Genomic DNA, 15994 nt, shown 5'->3' with positions numbered 1-15994 from the left:
CACATGTTAAAATCTTAATGGGGGCACAAGTGTTCAGATTAAGTGAGTAGAGAAAATACTGTAGTTTTATATATTTGACCAAATAAAATGTATCTTAGCTAGAGTATATATTAATAGAGACGGCACCGGATTTCTCCTCATCCACTTGCATTAAGTTGCTCAAAAGCGCATGAGGCGATTTCACTCCTCCTTCCGGGTAGGAACAGAGTGCATTCTGGGATGGATTGGGCCAAATCGACTATCATTGCGCCATTTGCGCGCGTTCATGTGTCATGGCCTCAATAACATGGAACGTGCGCAATGATAGTCAACGGACCAGTGCTGGCTCGAGCTGCAATGACAAATTCAGCCACTGTCCATTTCGCCTCAGGGTTTCCTCCCGGTGACGTCTCTATTAACCCATTCTGACCTGAGATCAGATTCATACGAAGGTTTCCGCCGGACACACACCGGTCTGATGAACCCATTCTGACCCGAGATCAGATTCTAAAAATGTCAGTCGCTCTTCGATTTTTCAAAAATAGCAGACCTACAAGCTCGTATCGCGCCACTCGGTGGCGCGATATGAGCTTGTAGATCTGCTATTTTTAAATAGCTAAAGCATAACATGATGCTGACACCAACATGGGTGCCCGGTCAGAATGGGTTAATAACTTAATATATACTCTAAGATCTTAACATCTAGTGTGGTTTACATAATACATTCTGTGGTGACATACCGACTGAGAATATATAATGTATATTACAGCTCAAAAACAAAAAAATGCACAGTATAGACGAATCCGCCGAACGCTGCCCTGGGCGCAATCATATGTCAATCGGCTCTATACTTATTGTCGCTTGACAACGCAATTGTGGTTGCCACATGAATGCTAGGGTTCATGACGTGGTTAAGGAATAGCCAGCCCAGATTATTATTGAAGGCAGAATTAGTCCTCCAGACGTTCTGAATGAAAGGTCCATTTCGGTCCATGCCTCTCCGTCTCCTCACATGGACAACACTCAGCTGGTCCAGGGGTCACGACCTGTGTGCTCCTGGTTTAAAATCGGACATAAGACAATAGAAGCAAGTCTGATTAGTAGAGATGTTGGGAGTAATGGCTGTCATTGCTAAATAGGGCTTTCTGGCTACCAGTAGTTTCTAAACAATGGACTTCTTTTTGGGGCAGTTCTGGACCGACTCGACACCGGGCACTGCACCCCCTTGTGGGGGTGTGGAACGCGTGTGTCATGAATTTGAAGTTGGTGGGGCGAACGGTTCTCGAGTTACATGGATTACACACGTACAGACATGGTGCATTTATAGATACTAGAGCGGTGCCCGTTGGGCACTGGCCTACTTGGAACAATGCAAGTTGGATAATATGAATGCCCCATCCAGATATTATGTCTGTGTCCCTTTTATGCCCATATAATATATATAGTTATTTGTCAGGCATGCCCAAATAAGGAGTCTATGCAGATGTCAGAACAGGCCAGCTCCATATATGGACCATGGTCAGGGGCCTTTTTGAGGCGGTTCTGGACAACCGTGGGTCCGACTGACTCGACACCGGGCCCTGCACCCCCTGTGGTGTCGAATTTGACACCACAGGGACTTGGTGCATTTATAGATAAGATAGATGTTACTGACCTGGTATTTGTTGTAATGTTGCAGAGTGCTGCAGTGTTGGCTTTTAGCTTCGTCCTCGTCAGCATAGATCACTTGACACAAGTTACAGAAATAACCAACCACAGGACGAACAAACTCTGTACCTGTAAGAGTACAGAGTTAAATAAAAGAGGTGGTTAAAAGAGGACCGAAATAAACTATGCAGGTGAATGCAATGAAAACCATCCACTAGTTGGTACTACCACTGTCGCTATAGAACCAACGGGACTTTCCCCTGTGGGATCAATACAGGTACACTTTTCTACCCATCGACTACGATAAGTACTAATAGAAACGCAATACATCTAGAAGTAGTAGTACAAATGGCTATACAGGGTTATTCTTCCTGCCATCTAGTGGTGGTGTAGTATTTAGTCGGAATGAAAACCTGAATACGGTCAGCCACTCAGTGGGACATAATTGGACCGTCTACTCAACAAAGTGTTGTTTCTCACCAACGGGCTTCGTCGGTTGGATGGGATCAGCAGCAGTCGGACTCGGAACCGTGACCTCTGCCTCTGGGTTTTCCTTATGGTTGGCCCTGGGACACTAAACGAAAGGAAAAAAAAAGAACACAGATGAAACCACAATTTCACACTCTGTTGATCATGTTTTTCCAACAGAATGAATTGATGCCGTTTAACCCATTTAGGCCCGACGTCGGAAAAAATGAAAACGTTCGCTCTGAAAGAATATATACATATTCAAAGATTTGTGCCACATTTTTACGATTTTTCAAAAATAGCAGACCTACAAGTTCATAGCGCGCCACTCGGTGGCGCGCTATGAGCTTGTAGATCTGCTATTTTCCAATAGCTAAATTATAACGGAATGCTTGAAACACCAAAATGGGTTAAATTGACATTTCTAGAAATACAGATTACCACTCTTGAATAAATGTCAAATTCACCGACTTTTCATGATTGCAAAGTCACATTTCCATGACCCAATAAAGCTAAAATATCACGCTATGACTTGGTGAGTTGGGTCACAGCATATCGGAGCATTAAATGCACACTGTACATACAGTATGGCTATGAAGGGCTCCCTCACAGGATCCGCTGAAATGTTTAACCGACACATTAATAATAACTAAACACCGTCATTACGGTACCTCACTTCCTGGTTCAGACGACGCCACTTCCTCCGAGGTAGCGGGCGTCTCTTCCTGCATGGTCTCTCCTGTGTCCATTATGTAGTCCTCCTCTGTCGCCTTCATCTGCCCTCCTGTCTCGTTTGTGTTCTCTTTTGTTTTCTCCTCTGTCTCATTTGTTTTCTCCTCCTCCGTCTCACTCCTCCTTCCTGCTCTCAGTCTTTGTGATCTCCTCTCTCCCCCCCGTTTCCTCCCTTCCGTCTCGTTTGTGTTCTTCTCCACTCCCGTCCCCATTCTATTCTCCTCCTGTTCTGTCAACTTTACCTCCGCTCCCGACTCCTTTGTTTTCTCCTCCTCTCCCGTCTCCATTCTGTTCTCTCTCTGTTCCGTCTCCTCTCCTGTCTTGCTAATTTCCTCCTCACTTTCCTCCTCCTTTATTCTCTTTCTGTTGGCCTCTGCAATGTTCGCCCCTTGCTCCTCCTTTTGTTTTCTCATCTTCGCCCGATTCCCTTGTTTTCTCATCTTCACTTGTCTCCTTTGTGTATTCTCTATCTCCTCTGTGTTCTCCTCCTGTTCCGTCTCCTTTATCTCCTCTCCTGTCTTGTTCATTTCCTCCTCGCTCTCTCCCTTCTCTCTGTTGTCTTCTGTCTCCTTTATCTTCTCCTCCTTTCTGTTCTCCTCCTCCCCCTCTGTTTCCTCCCTTCTGTTTTCTTCCTCTGTCTCCGAAATCTTCCTGGAAATGAGCCTCCTGCTGCTACTACTCCTGTCCGTGTCCCCGTTTTCTTCGTCCGAGTTTGACTCAAGTTGATCCCCTCTGCAACACAAACACAGCCGAGACGAATAGACATGTTATGTTTACGTGATATAATGCAATATCACTTGCTCTGACTGAGAGGGTGATCAATCAGTTTGCACTCATTGCTCAGCTGCTGTATCTTCCCTAGGAATTATACAGCAGTTGGGAGTAGTTCAACCAAAACGTTTGGCGTTACCAAAAAGATGTGACGATCGATTGAAATCCATGTTTTTAATAGTTTGATAGAAAAGTCATATATATATACACAGTATGTACTGACCCAGTGGCGAGTGTTTTGTATCGATCAGACAGCTGGACAAGGAGGACAGAGCCTTTGAACTCCAGTGGCTTGCTGGACAGAACCGTGGCTGCTCGTACTGCGTCGAATACATTGTCCATCTCAATGAAGCCCTGAAATACAAGTGAAACATTTAATACAAAGTCCCCATGAAATGGCACTCTGCATATTTCCATAATATATGTACACAATATACCGTACACGATATTGAGGTGGGATCATTTGATAATTACAGGGACTTGATTTGACCGACATGACAGACATGTGACAAATTAATTAACCCATTCTGACCTGAGATCAGATTCTAAAAATGTCTGTTTGAAAATGACAGTTTTCTGAAAAAGCTGTTTCTATGTCAGTCGATTTTTCAAAAATAGCAGACCTACAAGCTCGTAGCGCGCCACTGAGTGGCGCGCTATGAGCTTGTAGATCTGCTATTTTTCAATAGCTAAAGCATGACATAATGCTAACACCAAAAGGGGTTCCCCGTACACCATATTGAGGTGGGATCATTTGATAATTACAGTGACAGTAGTGACTTCATTTGACCGACATGTGACAAAATGAATTAAATTGGACATTTCAATGAAATATTTCTTAGGGAGTACGGTTACAAGGACTGATGCCAGTAGGGCAGTCAGACATACAGTAGAAAAGTCAAACGGACAGTAGAACAGACCACTTTTTGTCCGCGACGAAGGTTGTATCGATGCACTTTGCCGTAATCTTTGACGATGGACAGGAACTCATCGTCGGAGTAGCCCCTGTAAGGGAGGTTCTCAAAGTACAGAACCTTGGTACACTGCTCCTAAAAACACAATATTCACAAGTATTCAAAACACAAGCATTCATACAACAACAGAACATCTTATATAATACACACTAGAGTACAGTATGACTTAATATATCCACTGGAATACATACATTCTATGTCTACTATAATGTACATTTTATAAAAGTGTATTTCTGCTATAATACATACTATATCTAATATACGACTGCGTTTATACTAGAATACATACTGTGTCACTAGAGTGGGTTTATACAGATTTAGACCTCACCTCGTCTTTCTCCCCAAACGTTTCCGCTGGGGGGAAAAGAGAAATCCGTCAGATAATTCTAACCTGTTTTTTTTATTTGTGAAATTCACCTTTAAGAGGATGTAATTAAGTGACTGATTGATGTATTACCTTCCTCCTCCGTGTCCTCCCCCAGTTCATCCAGTGTGATATAACTGGACAGGTCTGGTTCGAAATCTGGTTCTGACTGGAACACGAACACGCACGCACGCACACACACGCACACACAGTAATATTGTGCCATAATAATAAAATGTTTCTCATCAAACATGGAGATCAACTGCCAACCCCCGCATCTACACCTCCAAACAGGATTTAATGTGGCGCATCTTATCGTTCAACACAAGGTTTCATACTGTATGTTTGAAAGCTGCATATTAATATTAAAGATGAACATTAAATATTCTGAGAAGACTTTTCCCTACCTCCACGCCTTCCTCTGGTACCTCCTGTTGGTCACTCTGTGCTTCCGACACCTCCACTGGTTCCGTACTGGCTCCAGTGCGCTCCACTGGTTCCGTACTGGCTCCAGTGCTCTCCACTGGTTCTGTACTGGCTCCAGTGCGCTCCACTGGTTCCGTACTGGCTCCAGTGCTCTCCACTGGTTCTGTACTGGCCCCAGTGCTCTGCTCTGGGACCTCCTCCGTCTCCTTCTTCTCTGCTGCGAAGGTAGAGTAGCTTCGTTTTGAACCCTTTTCTTTTTGGACAATAGAATCTTCATTTGACATGGTTAGTTTTCAAGCATGCGTTTGTTTTCACTGTACCCGTTTGGCCTTCACCGTCCTCTGCTCCTTCCTCTCTCTCGTCGTCCGAGTCATCGACAAAATCGCCGTCCTCTCCCAAGACCTCCATTCCCTCGATGTCGCTGTCCTCTTCAGACCTGCTTGGAGATCAGTTACATTTCATACCTACTGCAGAAGCTGCACGATTCATAAACGTAGATTTATATTACGTTTTGCGTGGCGATACTGCCAACAAATGCATGCCTTTAAATAAACAGGTGGAAATACAAGCCTGCCGTTATACAATATTTTGATGTTTTGATTTGTGATCACTATTCTACTTTGGAACCCACAAGGCAAAAGAAAGAGGGGGAGGCCGAAGAACACCTGGCGCAGGGACCTTGAGACTGACATCAAGCAGTGTGGACTGACATGGAAACAGCTGGAAAAGAAGGCCCAGGATAGAGGACTCTGGCGAACTGTAGTCAACGGCCTATGCTCCATAAAAAGGAGCGATAGGCGTAAGTAAGTATTCTACTTTGACCTTTTCTCCAAACAAGACGGTTACAGTGCGCATGTGTTGCTCAAGTTCAGAGGGAAATGGACAACAATAAACTCACACTTGGTCCTCCTGGTGTCCATCGTTCCGATTGGTCTCTGGTTGGGAAGGCCCTGAAAGGACTGGCTCATCAGCTGCGGTTTCTGTGGGTGTGGTAAAGAGGGGGGACATGGTCACCGGCTTGATTCTTTTTTTCCTCTCCATGGTCAAGAGTTATGAACCTTACCACTACGAGCGTGACCAATAAACCATGTGATAATGTGTCAGCACATTCTTCACTTCAAACTGTTCATTTGGTGATGCCTCATTCATACTGGTTTGATGCTTTCATTGCGACAAATGAAACCTCATTTCGAAAATAATTGACACTGCTTTACTGGCAAGTTCTACACGTAAAGCGTAGACAAAATGTTCAACACAATTAAACTCTGGCAACAAGCACTATGCTATTTTCCTATTGACACCAAATCTCTACATTGTGATCGGCTACTTTCTTGCAAATATCCCCCAGAACAGGGATGTTTGACTCTCACCAGACTGCGGTTTGTCAGCCATGTTGCTCTCCATCTCTCCATCCCTCTCCTTGCCAACCTCCGTCTCCCTCTCACTGCTCACGGTCTCTCTGTCCGTCCTCTTTCCCCCGTCCTCCTTGTCTCTACTCCTCCTCTTTGGGGATGGGCTCCTGCTCCTCGTCCTTCCTGCCCTACGTGGGCTCCCACTCCTCTTCCTCACAGAACTCTCCGTTTCGTCGTATTTCTTCGCTTTTGGCACTCTCCTGCAGGGCATTAGAATTTAGAAGCAAATGTTTCACATCAACAGTTTAAGAGCCAAAAACGCCAAGACGTCTTCCCTTGGGAATTCAAAAAATATATATTTTGAAAATGTCTCTTATCTGGTGTACAGATGATGACATGCACATTACATGCATAATAGAATTACAAATTCTTTCTCTCTTTATAATGGGAGAATTGGCACTCAAAGCCTAAACTGGTGACCACCAGGTGGCGCTGAAAGCAGTGTTCATCATCATCATGATTATAAACACCATATATTGAGGTGATATTGTCCCATTAGCAAAACCACATAAAGCTGAATTAATCCAGAATGAAACTTACATGAGTGTGTTATATTCTCCAGAGAAGAACACCTTAATGGCCACACGGTCTATTTTCAGGATGTTAGTGGAATAATAGTCCACCAGCTTCTGAGCATCTGGTGCAAATTTCATCTCCACAGAAGCCTGTTTGATTAAAACATAATTTAATAAGAAGACAGACCAACACCACTAATGAAGCAGACAAATATTACACTACATGTAAAGTAGTCTCTGTAAAGATGACACATATGAAGATAATTGGCTGCACGCAAAAAACAATTAAAATTTTTCAGCTTCACATGACTCCTCCCAGCTCCCACCACTGTCCTTAACCCATTCTGACCTGAGATCAGATTCATACGAGGTTTCCACTGGACACACACTGGGTCTGATTAACCCATTCTGACCTGAGATCAGATTCTAGAAATGTCAGTCGCTCTTAAATTTTTCAAAAATAGCAGACCTACAAGCTCGTATCGCGCCACTCGGTGGCGCGATATGAGCTTGTAGATCTGCTATTTTTCAATAGCTAAAGCATAACATGATGCCGACACCAAAATGGGTGCCCGTTCAGAATGGGTTAACATAAATAACTCAATTTACTTAAAATGTCTCCCTTTGACTCTAGATACAGATGCCTGAAGGTCTTTGACGTTGCCTAATAAAAGTGTTCATATTGCAAGCGCAGACGATGTGTGGGTCTTTGTGCACTTTATGTGCATTTCTTTGAATCCCTTTGACTCTAAAATGAGAAAAGGCTAAATGGGATTATTATAATAATATAGAGACATCTAACAGTAACTGCATAGTGCCAATGAATTGTACCAGTGCTTTTATTTTTATTGTGCTGTATCCCAGACATCACCAATTTGTTGTTTTTTCTTTGGTCGTTTTGTCTGAAACGGTCGAGGTACAGACGATTTGCCACTTTCAAATTCTAACAGTCAGTCCTGGAATAACTGCTTTGCGGCAATATTGCATTACATGCGGAAATCAGCTTGCCCGTCATTGCCAGCGTTATACTGTAGCAAGGTGTCAATCAGCGTGTTCAGATTTCAGTATTACACAGTATTTGTCAGATTATTGTGCGGGTGAAATAGGCTCATCTCTACCCCTCGCCGACTCCCTGTAAACGGCAGAGACGAGCTGGGTTTAGGGACAGGACAGATATTACCACTGAGGGCAGGAGCAGTGTGTACAGAGGAGGACCGAAGCGCTTGATGATGGAGATGAGGTCAGAGATGTTGTCCTCTCCTGAAGGGCCGGGGCTAAAACTCACCACACGAGAACTCTGGGGAAAAGGCACAACAATAATAGTAGCGATTTTACATTAAGCAGTTTAATTCACGTGATGAAATGGGATTTTTTTTGTGAGCATGTAAATCTGCTATTGTCGTGGTGCGACCCCCACACACACAACTAAGTATGACTGAAGTTGAAATTACCTGTAGGAAGTTGAAAGTAGCGGAGTGATCAAAGATGATTTTCTGTCCACCGGCAGAGATTGGGTTACTCACGTAAAACTTAACCAGATCTTTGGCCTGGTCACTGGTGCCCATCTCTACAAACGCCTGCGGGTCACACATTCTGTTAGATTAGGTATCAATACTGCTGCCACTTTACTACTGCCTTATTGTGCCCCATCACTAAAGCAATCGTCTAATGCTGATCTAAATAGTTTAACAAACGTTGATAAGCTAATACGTATGTATTATTGTAGTACTTTTGGGAGCATTTTATAAAGCAAATACATTTAGAGCATTAGTAACTAGAATTGCTATTTTCTATAGTGAATGAGATTCTATTATACTGCGTGCGGTAAATAAGTCTTACCAATGTTGGGAACAGAATAATTTTGACAACCTTCCCAAATGTTTCTACCAGGGACCTCAGGTGAGTCTCTTCCACAGACTGAACTGCAAATTTGACAGAAATCACCTTCCCGTTCGCTGGACGCTGCTGGGAGACAGAAAACAAACTAGTTTACAGTCAGTTAAATCTAATCTAATCTGGAGAGAAGGGCATTTCAATGGCTGTTCTGTCATTACCCAGAAACCCTCTCACTACACTACACAAGTAAGACGCGCAAACGCGGGAAGCGAACGCAGCTTGTGTGTGTGTGGTTGTGTGTGTGTGTGTGTGTGTGTGTGTGTGTGTGTGTGTGTGTGTGCTACAGCTGCGCCCTGTGTGTGTGTGTGTGTGTGTGCTACAGCTGCGCCCTCTGGTGGCGGGCGGGTGGTGTCACAGCGGGACAGACACACAGACATGAGCAGCAGGGTCTCATAGTAAGTGGCTCACTGCGTTCGCAACTACACCCGTCAACAGTGTCATGGTTATTTTCCCAACAGGTTTTATTTATGTTTTTCCATTTACAACCAAAGCCTAAAGTAACCCTGAATAACACAGGTGAAAGGATAGCGATGGGTCATGGCCTAGTGTCGTTTTTAAACGGTGACATGATCCATGGCCATAATAGCATCCTGTGTGTGTACACAAAAGCTGAAATATAAAACAGTAAATACCTTCGTTTGTGTCTTCGTTTGTTTTTCCATCTGCAGCATGCTGTATTTATTCTGCTGAATCGTAGGACTGAACTGAAACGTAACAAACATTAACAGGTGAATAATAAAAAAATTGTGATGCCAGTGAATATTCACACAATAATACTATACGTATTAGCTTAGCAACGTTTGTTAAACTATTTGGATTAGCATTAGACAATCGCTTTTGGGATGGGGTTTAGCGAAGGGACCAATGGAATTGGTACAATGTAGTAAAGTGGCAGCAGTATCAATACATCATCTAACAGAATGCGTGACCCGCAGGCGTTTGTAGAGATGGGCAGCAGTGACATAATAGCATCCCGCGTGTGTACACAAAAGCTGAAATATAAACAGTAAATACCTTCGTTTTTCTGTTTTTATTTGGATGAATTCGCTGTGCGGCCCTTTCTTCATGATTCTTCGACCTCTGTGATTGTTCATTGTCAGAGCTTGAGAGACAGAATACAGTTTAATGGGACTACTGTCTTATGTCACAAACATAACAATTTTGTGTGTGTGTGGCTGTGTGTGCATGTGCATGCGTGTGTGCATGCGTGTGTATGTGTGTTTGTGTGTGTGTACAACTTAGTTGATGGTAAGATTGGGTGAAATATCAAATACCGGTATGACAAAAATACATTTCAACAGTGCAGTAAATAACTAAAAAGTTATGGAAAACGTGGAGCTGTACTGATGAACTGTGACAATACCTTCTGGTATTACCCAGCCTACAGTCCCAGGCAGGAAACCTGAGGAGAGACAGGCAGACAAACCATTACAACACAACTAGAACAACATTCTGAATGGACAACCCTTCTGCACAAATCTAAAAGCCAATCAGAAAATGTCTAATGAATCTGTGTTTCCAAAAATGAATATCTGTGAGTTTCTCTTCACAGAGTCAAACTGTGCTGACTCACTGCTGAAGCACGGTGAGTTGTCCATCCGCATGCCGAGTAGAATTGACGTGGTTGTTCCAGTACTGCAAATTACAAAAGAAAAATATTATAAAAGGGATCATTTAACCACTGGAAATCACTACAATATTTGAAATGGCCACCCCAATAAATTGTGCAGACATTCTGTGGTCCTCTCTACTGATGCAGGAACCAGCATGCTTGCTTTGTACACCTTCCTCCAAGGCTACTCTCCTACCCAGTGCCGTGGTTACTAAAAGCTACTAGCCTTGTTTACACAGCACAAAATAATAGGAAGCTTGTTTTATACCTATTTAACAATAATGAGTGACTTATATGATGGTGTCCTGTGTCAGAAAACAGGAAGCTTGAGTGAATTCTTTCCATTTTCCAGTCAAGGGATATTTTGCAAAATGTGGATCAGGTGTACAGAACCCAACATATCGAGACAACACAGGCAGGAAGTTGTACTTCTACTACTTTGAACATGACATGATGTGGCTGCAAACTTCAGGACATGACGTTGGAATATGAAAGGTAATCATTAATTATGGACATAGACTTATATAGAGCACTTTTCTGGATAGTCAAAGATTCACATTATTAACAATAATATCAATATAAAACTTAAAACAATGGAAATGGGATTAGCTGGGGAAGGCATATCTGAGGTATGTGTGGGCTTTGGAATCGTGTTCCACAGAGGTGATGGAAAATGACAGCCCTGTCGCCCGAGGTCCACCCGAGGTCCTGGGGGTTTGCAGGAAGTTAGCATCACCGGACCTGAGGGATCTGGAGGGGGCATAGTGGCGAAGGACGACGTAGGTAGGTTGCAGCTAGGTTGTCGAGGGCGAGAGTTTTGTACATACTGTAGTTTATTGAAACAACAGCCTACCCGCCTTTGCCAGAGAAGAAGATGAGTAAACAGAAGACATGTGAGAGACACCAGCAGGTACTTACCTTCTCCGACAACACGGTGATTTCACATAGAGAGCAGGTGTAAGGATATGTCATTGGAGGAGTTCCATGGAAGTCCAGGGCTACTTTCCGGGACGGCTGCTTCTGAGACAAACTCGGCTGACCAATGTAGGGAGAAACGTGCAGTGGAGGTTGACTCATGTACTCCCTAGATTGTGGAGCAGGCTTTCTGTAATCAACTACCTCGGGTTGAGAGGAGAGGGAACCAGGAGGAGGCACCCTGCTGTAGGAAGCTTTGGGTCGATACTCCTCAACATTCAGAGAGAATAAGGAAGGAGGCTTTTTAGTGCTCTCCCCTGATGCTGCAGAGCTGGGGCCGACTCTGCCATACAGGCCTACAGCAGGTCTGGCGTTATGGCCATAGTCCACTACGTAGCCTGAAGACGACGCCGATGACGATGACGACGTCTTGTGGTGAGTCATAGAACCGATCTGCCGGGGGTTTCCCCAGCGGTCCTGCCAATCCTGTACCTGCTCGTGTGGGAGTGGTCTAGATTTGGCTGCCGTCGGGAGAACGTGGTCTAATGGGTACTGGATAGGCTGCGTTCGAAGTTTATCCCATTCCCCTGAGGTGGCGGAGCTAGTCGTAATGGCCATTTGACGGGAAGATGAGCGGGGAGGATGAGAGGAGGAAGAGGAGGAGGAGAAAGGTGGAGCAGGAGGAGTGGCGAAAGTCTGATCACCGCCTCTCCTCTTGACTTTAATCTGTTTAAGGAGATGAGGCAGAGAGTCAAGTGTGAGGGCGTCCTCTGGCAGCTCGGCCAGCAGGGACAGGTCTGTGGGTTCGAGTCCACAGCTTTTGAGGATATTGAGGGCCCCATCGGAGCCTGGCAACAACGACGGGGCATAGGAGGAGGAAGACTGGGAGGAAAAAGGAGATGAATGCTCCAGGGGCTGCCTGTAAAAGTGTTGGTTATGATCTGAACTTGAAGAGCTGTAAGATGGGTGGGTGTGTTCGGTCGGTGCAGGAAGAGGATGTCCCCTGTATGGTTGGTGGTTGTTAGACATGGTGGAACCACTGAGCAGCGCACTCTGCAGACAGAGGTCACCAGGGAAGAAGAGAGGGCATACAAAAAGTATTAAAAGATAAATTTGAGAACGTGATGTTTCTGATGGGTGTTGGATACCTTAATACTGAGATATAATAGGCAACACTCTCTGTATAAGCAGTACTACAACCCCCCCCCCCCCCCCCCCCCCCCGCAAAAAACCTATACTGTTTGTGTTGTTTTGCATTCACATTATGCATTGTTACTGTTGAAATTACAGTTGAACCGAATCGGTTGTTGCAAAACAGGGAAATCATGAAAGCAATTTAAGCTGGAATTAAGTGCAACAATGATAGCCTGGTTAATAAACCAGACCGAATCAGCCGTTGAATCAGCATTAACCAGGCTACAACAATGATAGGCCACTGAAACTCCATCGATAAAATCAACATTAACAACATTAGCTGAACCTATAGCTCCGTTAACGGAACACAGTTCAGATAGTATCGGATAACATGTTTCTCACCTTAGCTAAATCTACATATTCAGAAGGGGTATTACCTTGTTTTACAAATGGCGAATAAATGTTATAAGTATTAACCAGCCGCGATCATCAGAAATGAACAGAACAAACACAGTCCGTAGTATCGGTCACGTTTGGCTTCGATAGTCCACACAACGCATAAACAAAATATTGACTTCCGGTTGTAACTTCAAAATAAAATTCACATTCTCGTTTCAGTTTTTTTAAGAAGAAAAAAAGGGTCACACTCACACACATTTCAGAATTAACTAGTGTTATCCGGTTAAGATCCCGCCTTCCGTGCACACACCGTTTCCGTAACCGCATATTCTTTAATTATTTGACCGGATCATGATGCGATAATTTAGTGCATAATATTAATAATAATATTAATAATTAATAATAACATAATATTAATAATATTATTTATGGCTGAGGCTGAGTGGATCAGCAACCTACAAAGAGGACATGCTATTTGTGTTTCAGCTGCGTGAATCATAACAGACACGCGAGATAGCTGCATATGTGTGGGGCAGATGCAAAGGCTAGGAGACCACAGGGCAAATTGTTTTCAAAAGAAAAGCACGTCAGCAACTACAAACGTCGAATGCATCTTTGCATCATTGTCGCTGGTTTCCATTAACAATAAATGGTAAACTGCAGCTTTGCATCTGCTCGTGTGGACGCAACATGAGGGGCGGCGCATGGGCCCATTCAGGAAGTAATTCCGGTGATAACAAACAGTTCTTCCGGATTCGTTTTGAGGATGGCCCTGTCGGACATTTTCAGATTCAGAAAGATAAATCACCCATAATTTAGGTTTTTACGGTATAAAACGACAACACGAGTCAGTAGTGAAATGTACTAATACTCTATTAGAATTATATATTTGTCAAGTAATAAATCCAGCTGAGCTAACGAAAACTGAGCGCCAGGGAGCTGGGAGCTAACGTTAGCTGTTCAAAGGTCCAAACAGCCAACAGGTAAACATAACGAAAAATAACTGTTTAATGTTACAAGCTGTTTTAATGGAATTCCCTTATGTTAATCATTATCTATAAATCACTAACTTATAAGATATATCCTATTAATGATGTGTAATTCATAATGTTTTACTTTTACGTGATGTATGTGTGCTATTTTGTGCTATGGACATATGGACTGTAGCCTAACCCTAGATTGATTGATTGATTGATTGAAATATTTATTAACAGTTAGCAGAATTACATTACATTTCAAGCACAACTCAGTACAAAGACTGTTAACTGTGTGTACGACCCAATAAAGTAGTACACTTGTTTACAAGAGGGCCCACCTTGTTCAATTCATCAAAAACATTTAGAGACGTACAAATATACACTTCTATATAGCCAAAGAACAGAACAGGAATTCATCATAAAGGAGGTAAAAAGGGAAAAGAAACATATACAGTGAGGGGGGAAAAGGGGTGGGGGGGGGGATTCCGATTTTACAGGGGCCAGTTTCGAATTGCAGCTCGTAGGTGCCCTTTGAGAGTGGTTTTGAAGGAGTCAAGCGATTTGCATGTCTTAATGACTGTTGGTAGGGCGTTCCACATTTTGGTGGCATAGGAGCGAAAGGAATAGTCTAGAATGTCTGATCATTCATATGCTATTGTATATTCCTGTATACACAGCAATAGAACACCCCTATCTGCTTCTGGTTGCGGCGCAACATGCCCGGCATAAAAATTTGATATTTGCTCCGTTTGTATTCATGCGTTTGTACTTATTGTACTTATACGTAATTAACAGGCTGTAAACATAACTCAATGGGACCTCGAGAAATGGCATCTTTTAATGATTACCGTCGGGATCTTAAGGTCGGGATACCTATCCCAAAATGAATGGGTCCATGTGATATGAATATGAACAGCAAATGGCATAGATGAAAGCAAATACGACCTGTTACATCACAAATCAAATCATTCGATCATATCAGTCCGCTGGTCGGGGAGCCCCTTGAAGCGCAGGCCAGAGGGGTCGTCTGTCCTGGAGAGCTCTTTACTTTTCAAGACACTATATAGAAAACGTTCTCTCTATGTGACCTTGCTTAAGCACAGCTAGGGTGCACACTCTTAAGTAATGGTAACTGCTTAACCCATTCTGACCTGAGATCAGATTCATACGAGGTTTCCGCCGGACACACACTGGTCTGATGAACCCATTCTGACCTGAGATCAGATTCTAAAAATGTCAGTCGTTTTTTTTGATTTTTCAAAAATAGCAGACCTACAAGCTCGTATCGCGCCACTCGGTGGCGCGATATGAGCTTGTAGATCTGCTATTTTTAAATAGCTAAAGCATAACATGATGCCGACACCAAAATGGGTGCCCGGTCAGAATGGGTTAAAAGGTCTACTATATCCCATCAGTACTCACTGCTCACCCATTAAATAATTCCAAAGAAGTGGAGTGTCCTCTAGTTTCACTAAATACAAACGTGTATTTAGTCAAATATCTCCACTTTTTCACGAGCTGCACCCGGACTGCTATCTCTCCAGGCAAAGGGGCCTGCATTGACAGCAGGACTGAATTAATCAAAATGTCCTCTGATCATCACAAACATAAGCACAAATGTTTGGGGCACACAATTGGCATGTGCGTTGCGATAGGTGCTGGGTAATTAATCACACCACATGCCAATTGTGTGCCCCAAACATTTGTGCTTCCCTGGTCAATTGGTGATGACGTTTGTGATCAATGGAAGTTTTGATTAACTCAGTCCAGCAG

The 15994-nt window shown here is 43.5% G+C and overlaps 1 protein-coding gene across 1 annotated transcript; it reads right to left on the bottom strand.

The window, feature by feature from the left end:
- Positions 1 to 14: 14 nt before the first annotated feature.
- Positions 15 to 13394, bottom strand: LOC310873267 (uncharacterized protein). The gene is made up of 23 exons (XM_083785602.1): positions 13283 to 13394; positions 11715 to 12764; positions 10758 to 10819; positions 10548 to 10586; positions 10199 to 10286; positions 9817 to 9888; positions 9128 to 9253; positions 8740 to 8865; positions 8469 to 8585; positions 7314 to 7438; positions 6732 to 6973; positions 6260 to 6341; positions 5682 to 5797; positions 5343 to 5578; positions 5029 to 5104; positions 4900 to 4925; positions 4518 to 4646; positions 3821 to 3951; positions 2766 to 3558; positions 2107 to 2200; positions 1634 to 1755; positions 666 to 1035; positions 15 to 409 (listed from the first exon to the last, which is right to left on the bottom strand). Exons 2-22 carry the CDS (start codon positions 12738 to 12740, stop codon positions 1003 to 1005), a joined length of 3861 nt encoding a protein of 1286 aa, XP_083641728.1. The 5' UTR covers positions 12741 to 12764; positions 13283 to 13394; the 3' UTR covers positions 15 to 409; positions 666 to 1002.
- Between the last annotated feature and the right edge of the window lie 2600 nt (positions 13395 to 15994).

This window comes from Protomyctophum parallelum (genome assembly GCF_964188405.1).
Source record: "Protomyctophum parallelum genome assembly, chromosome: 16".
Classification (NCBI taxonomy): Eukaryota; Metazoa; Chordata; class Actinopteri; order Myctophiformes; family Myctophidae; genus Protomyctophum; species Protomyctophum parallelum.
Note: the sequence above shows the minus strand (reverse complement) of the source record. Positions and strands in the feature narration are given on the sequence as shown.

Bases quoted from the DNA above. Each gene is read 5' to 3' on its own strand.
- LOC310873267 (XM_083785602.1), bottom strand. From the start codon at position 12,740: ATGTCTAACAACCACCAACCATACAGGGGACATCCTCTTCCTGCACCG. The intron at 8,866-9,127 runs GTAAGACTTATT...TGTGACCCGCAG, and splicing joins TTATTCTGTTCCCAACATTG to GCGTTTGTAGAGATGGGCAC. The intron at 3,559-3,820 runs GTCAGTACATAC...TTTGTGTTGCAG, and splicing joins TACAAAACACTCGCCACTGG to AGGGGATCAACTTGAGTCAA.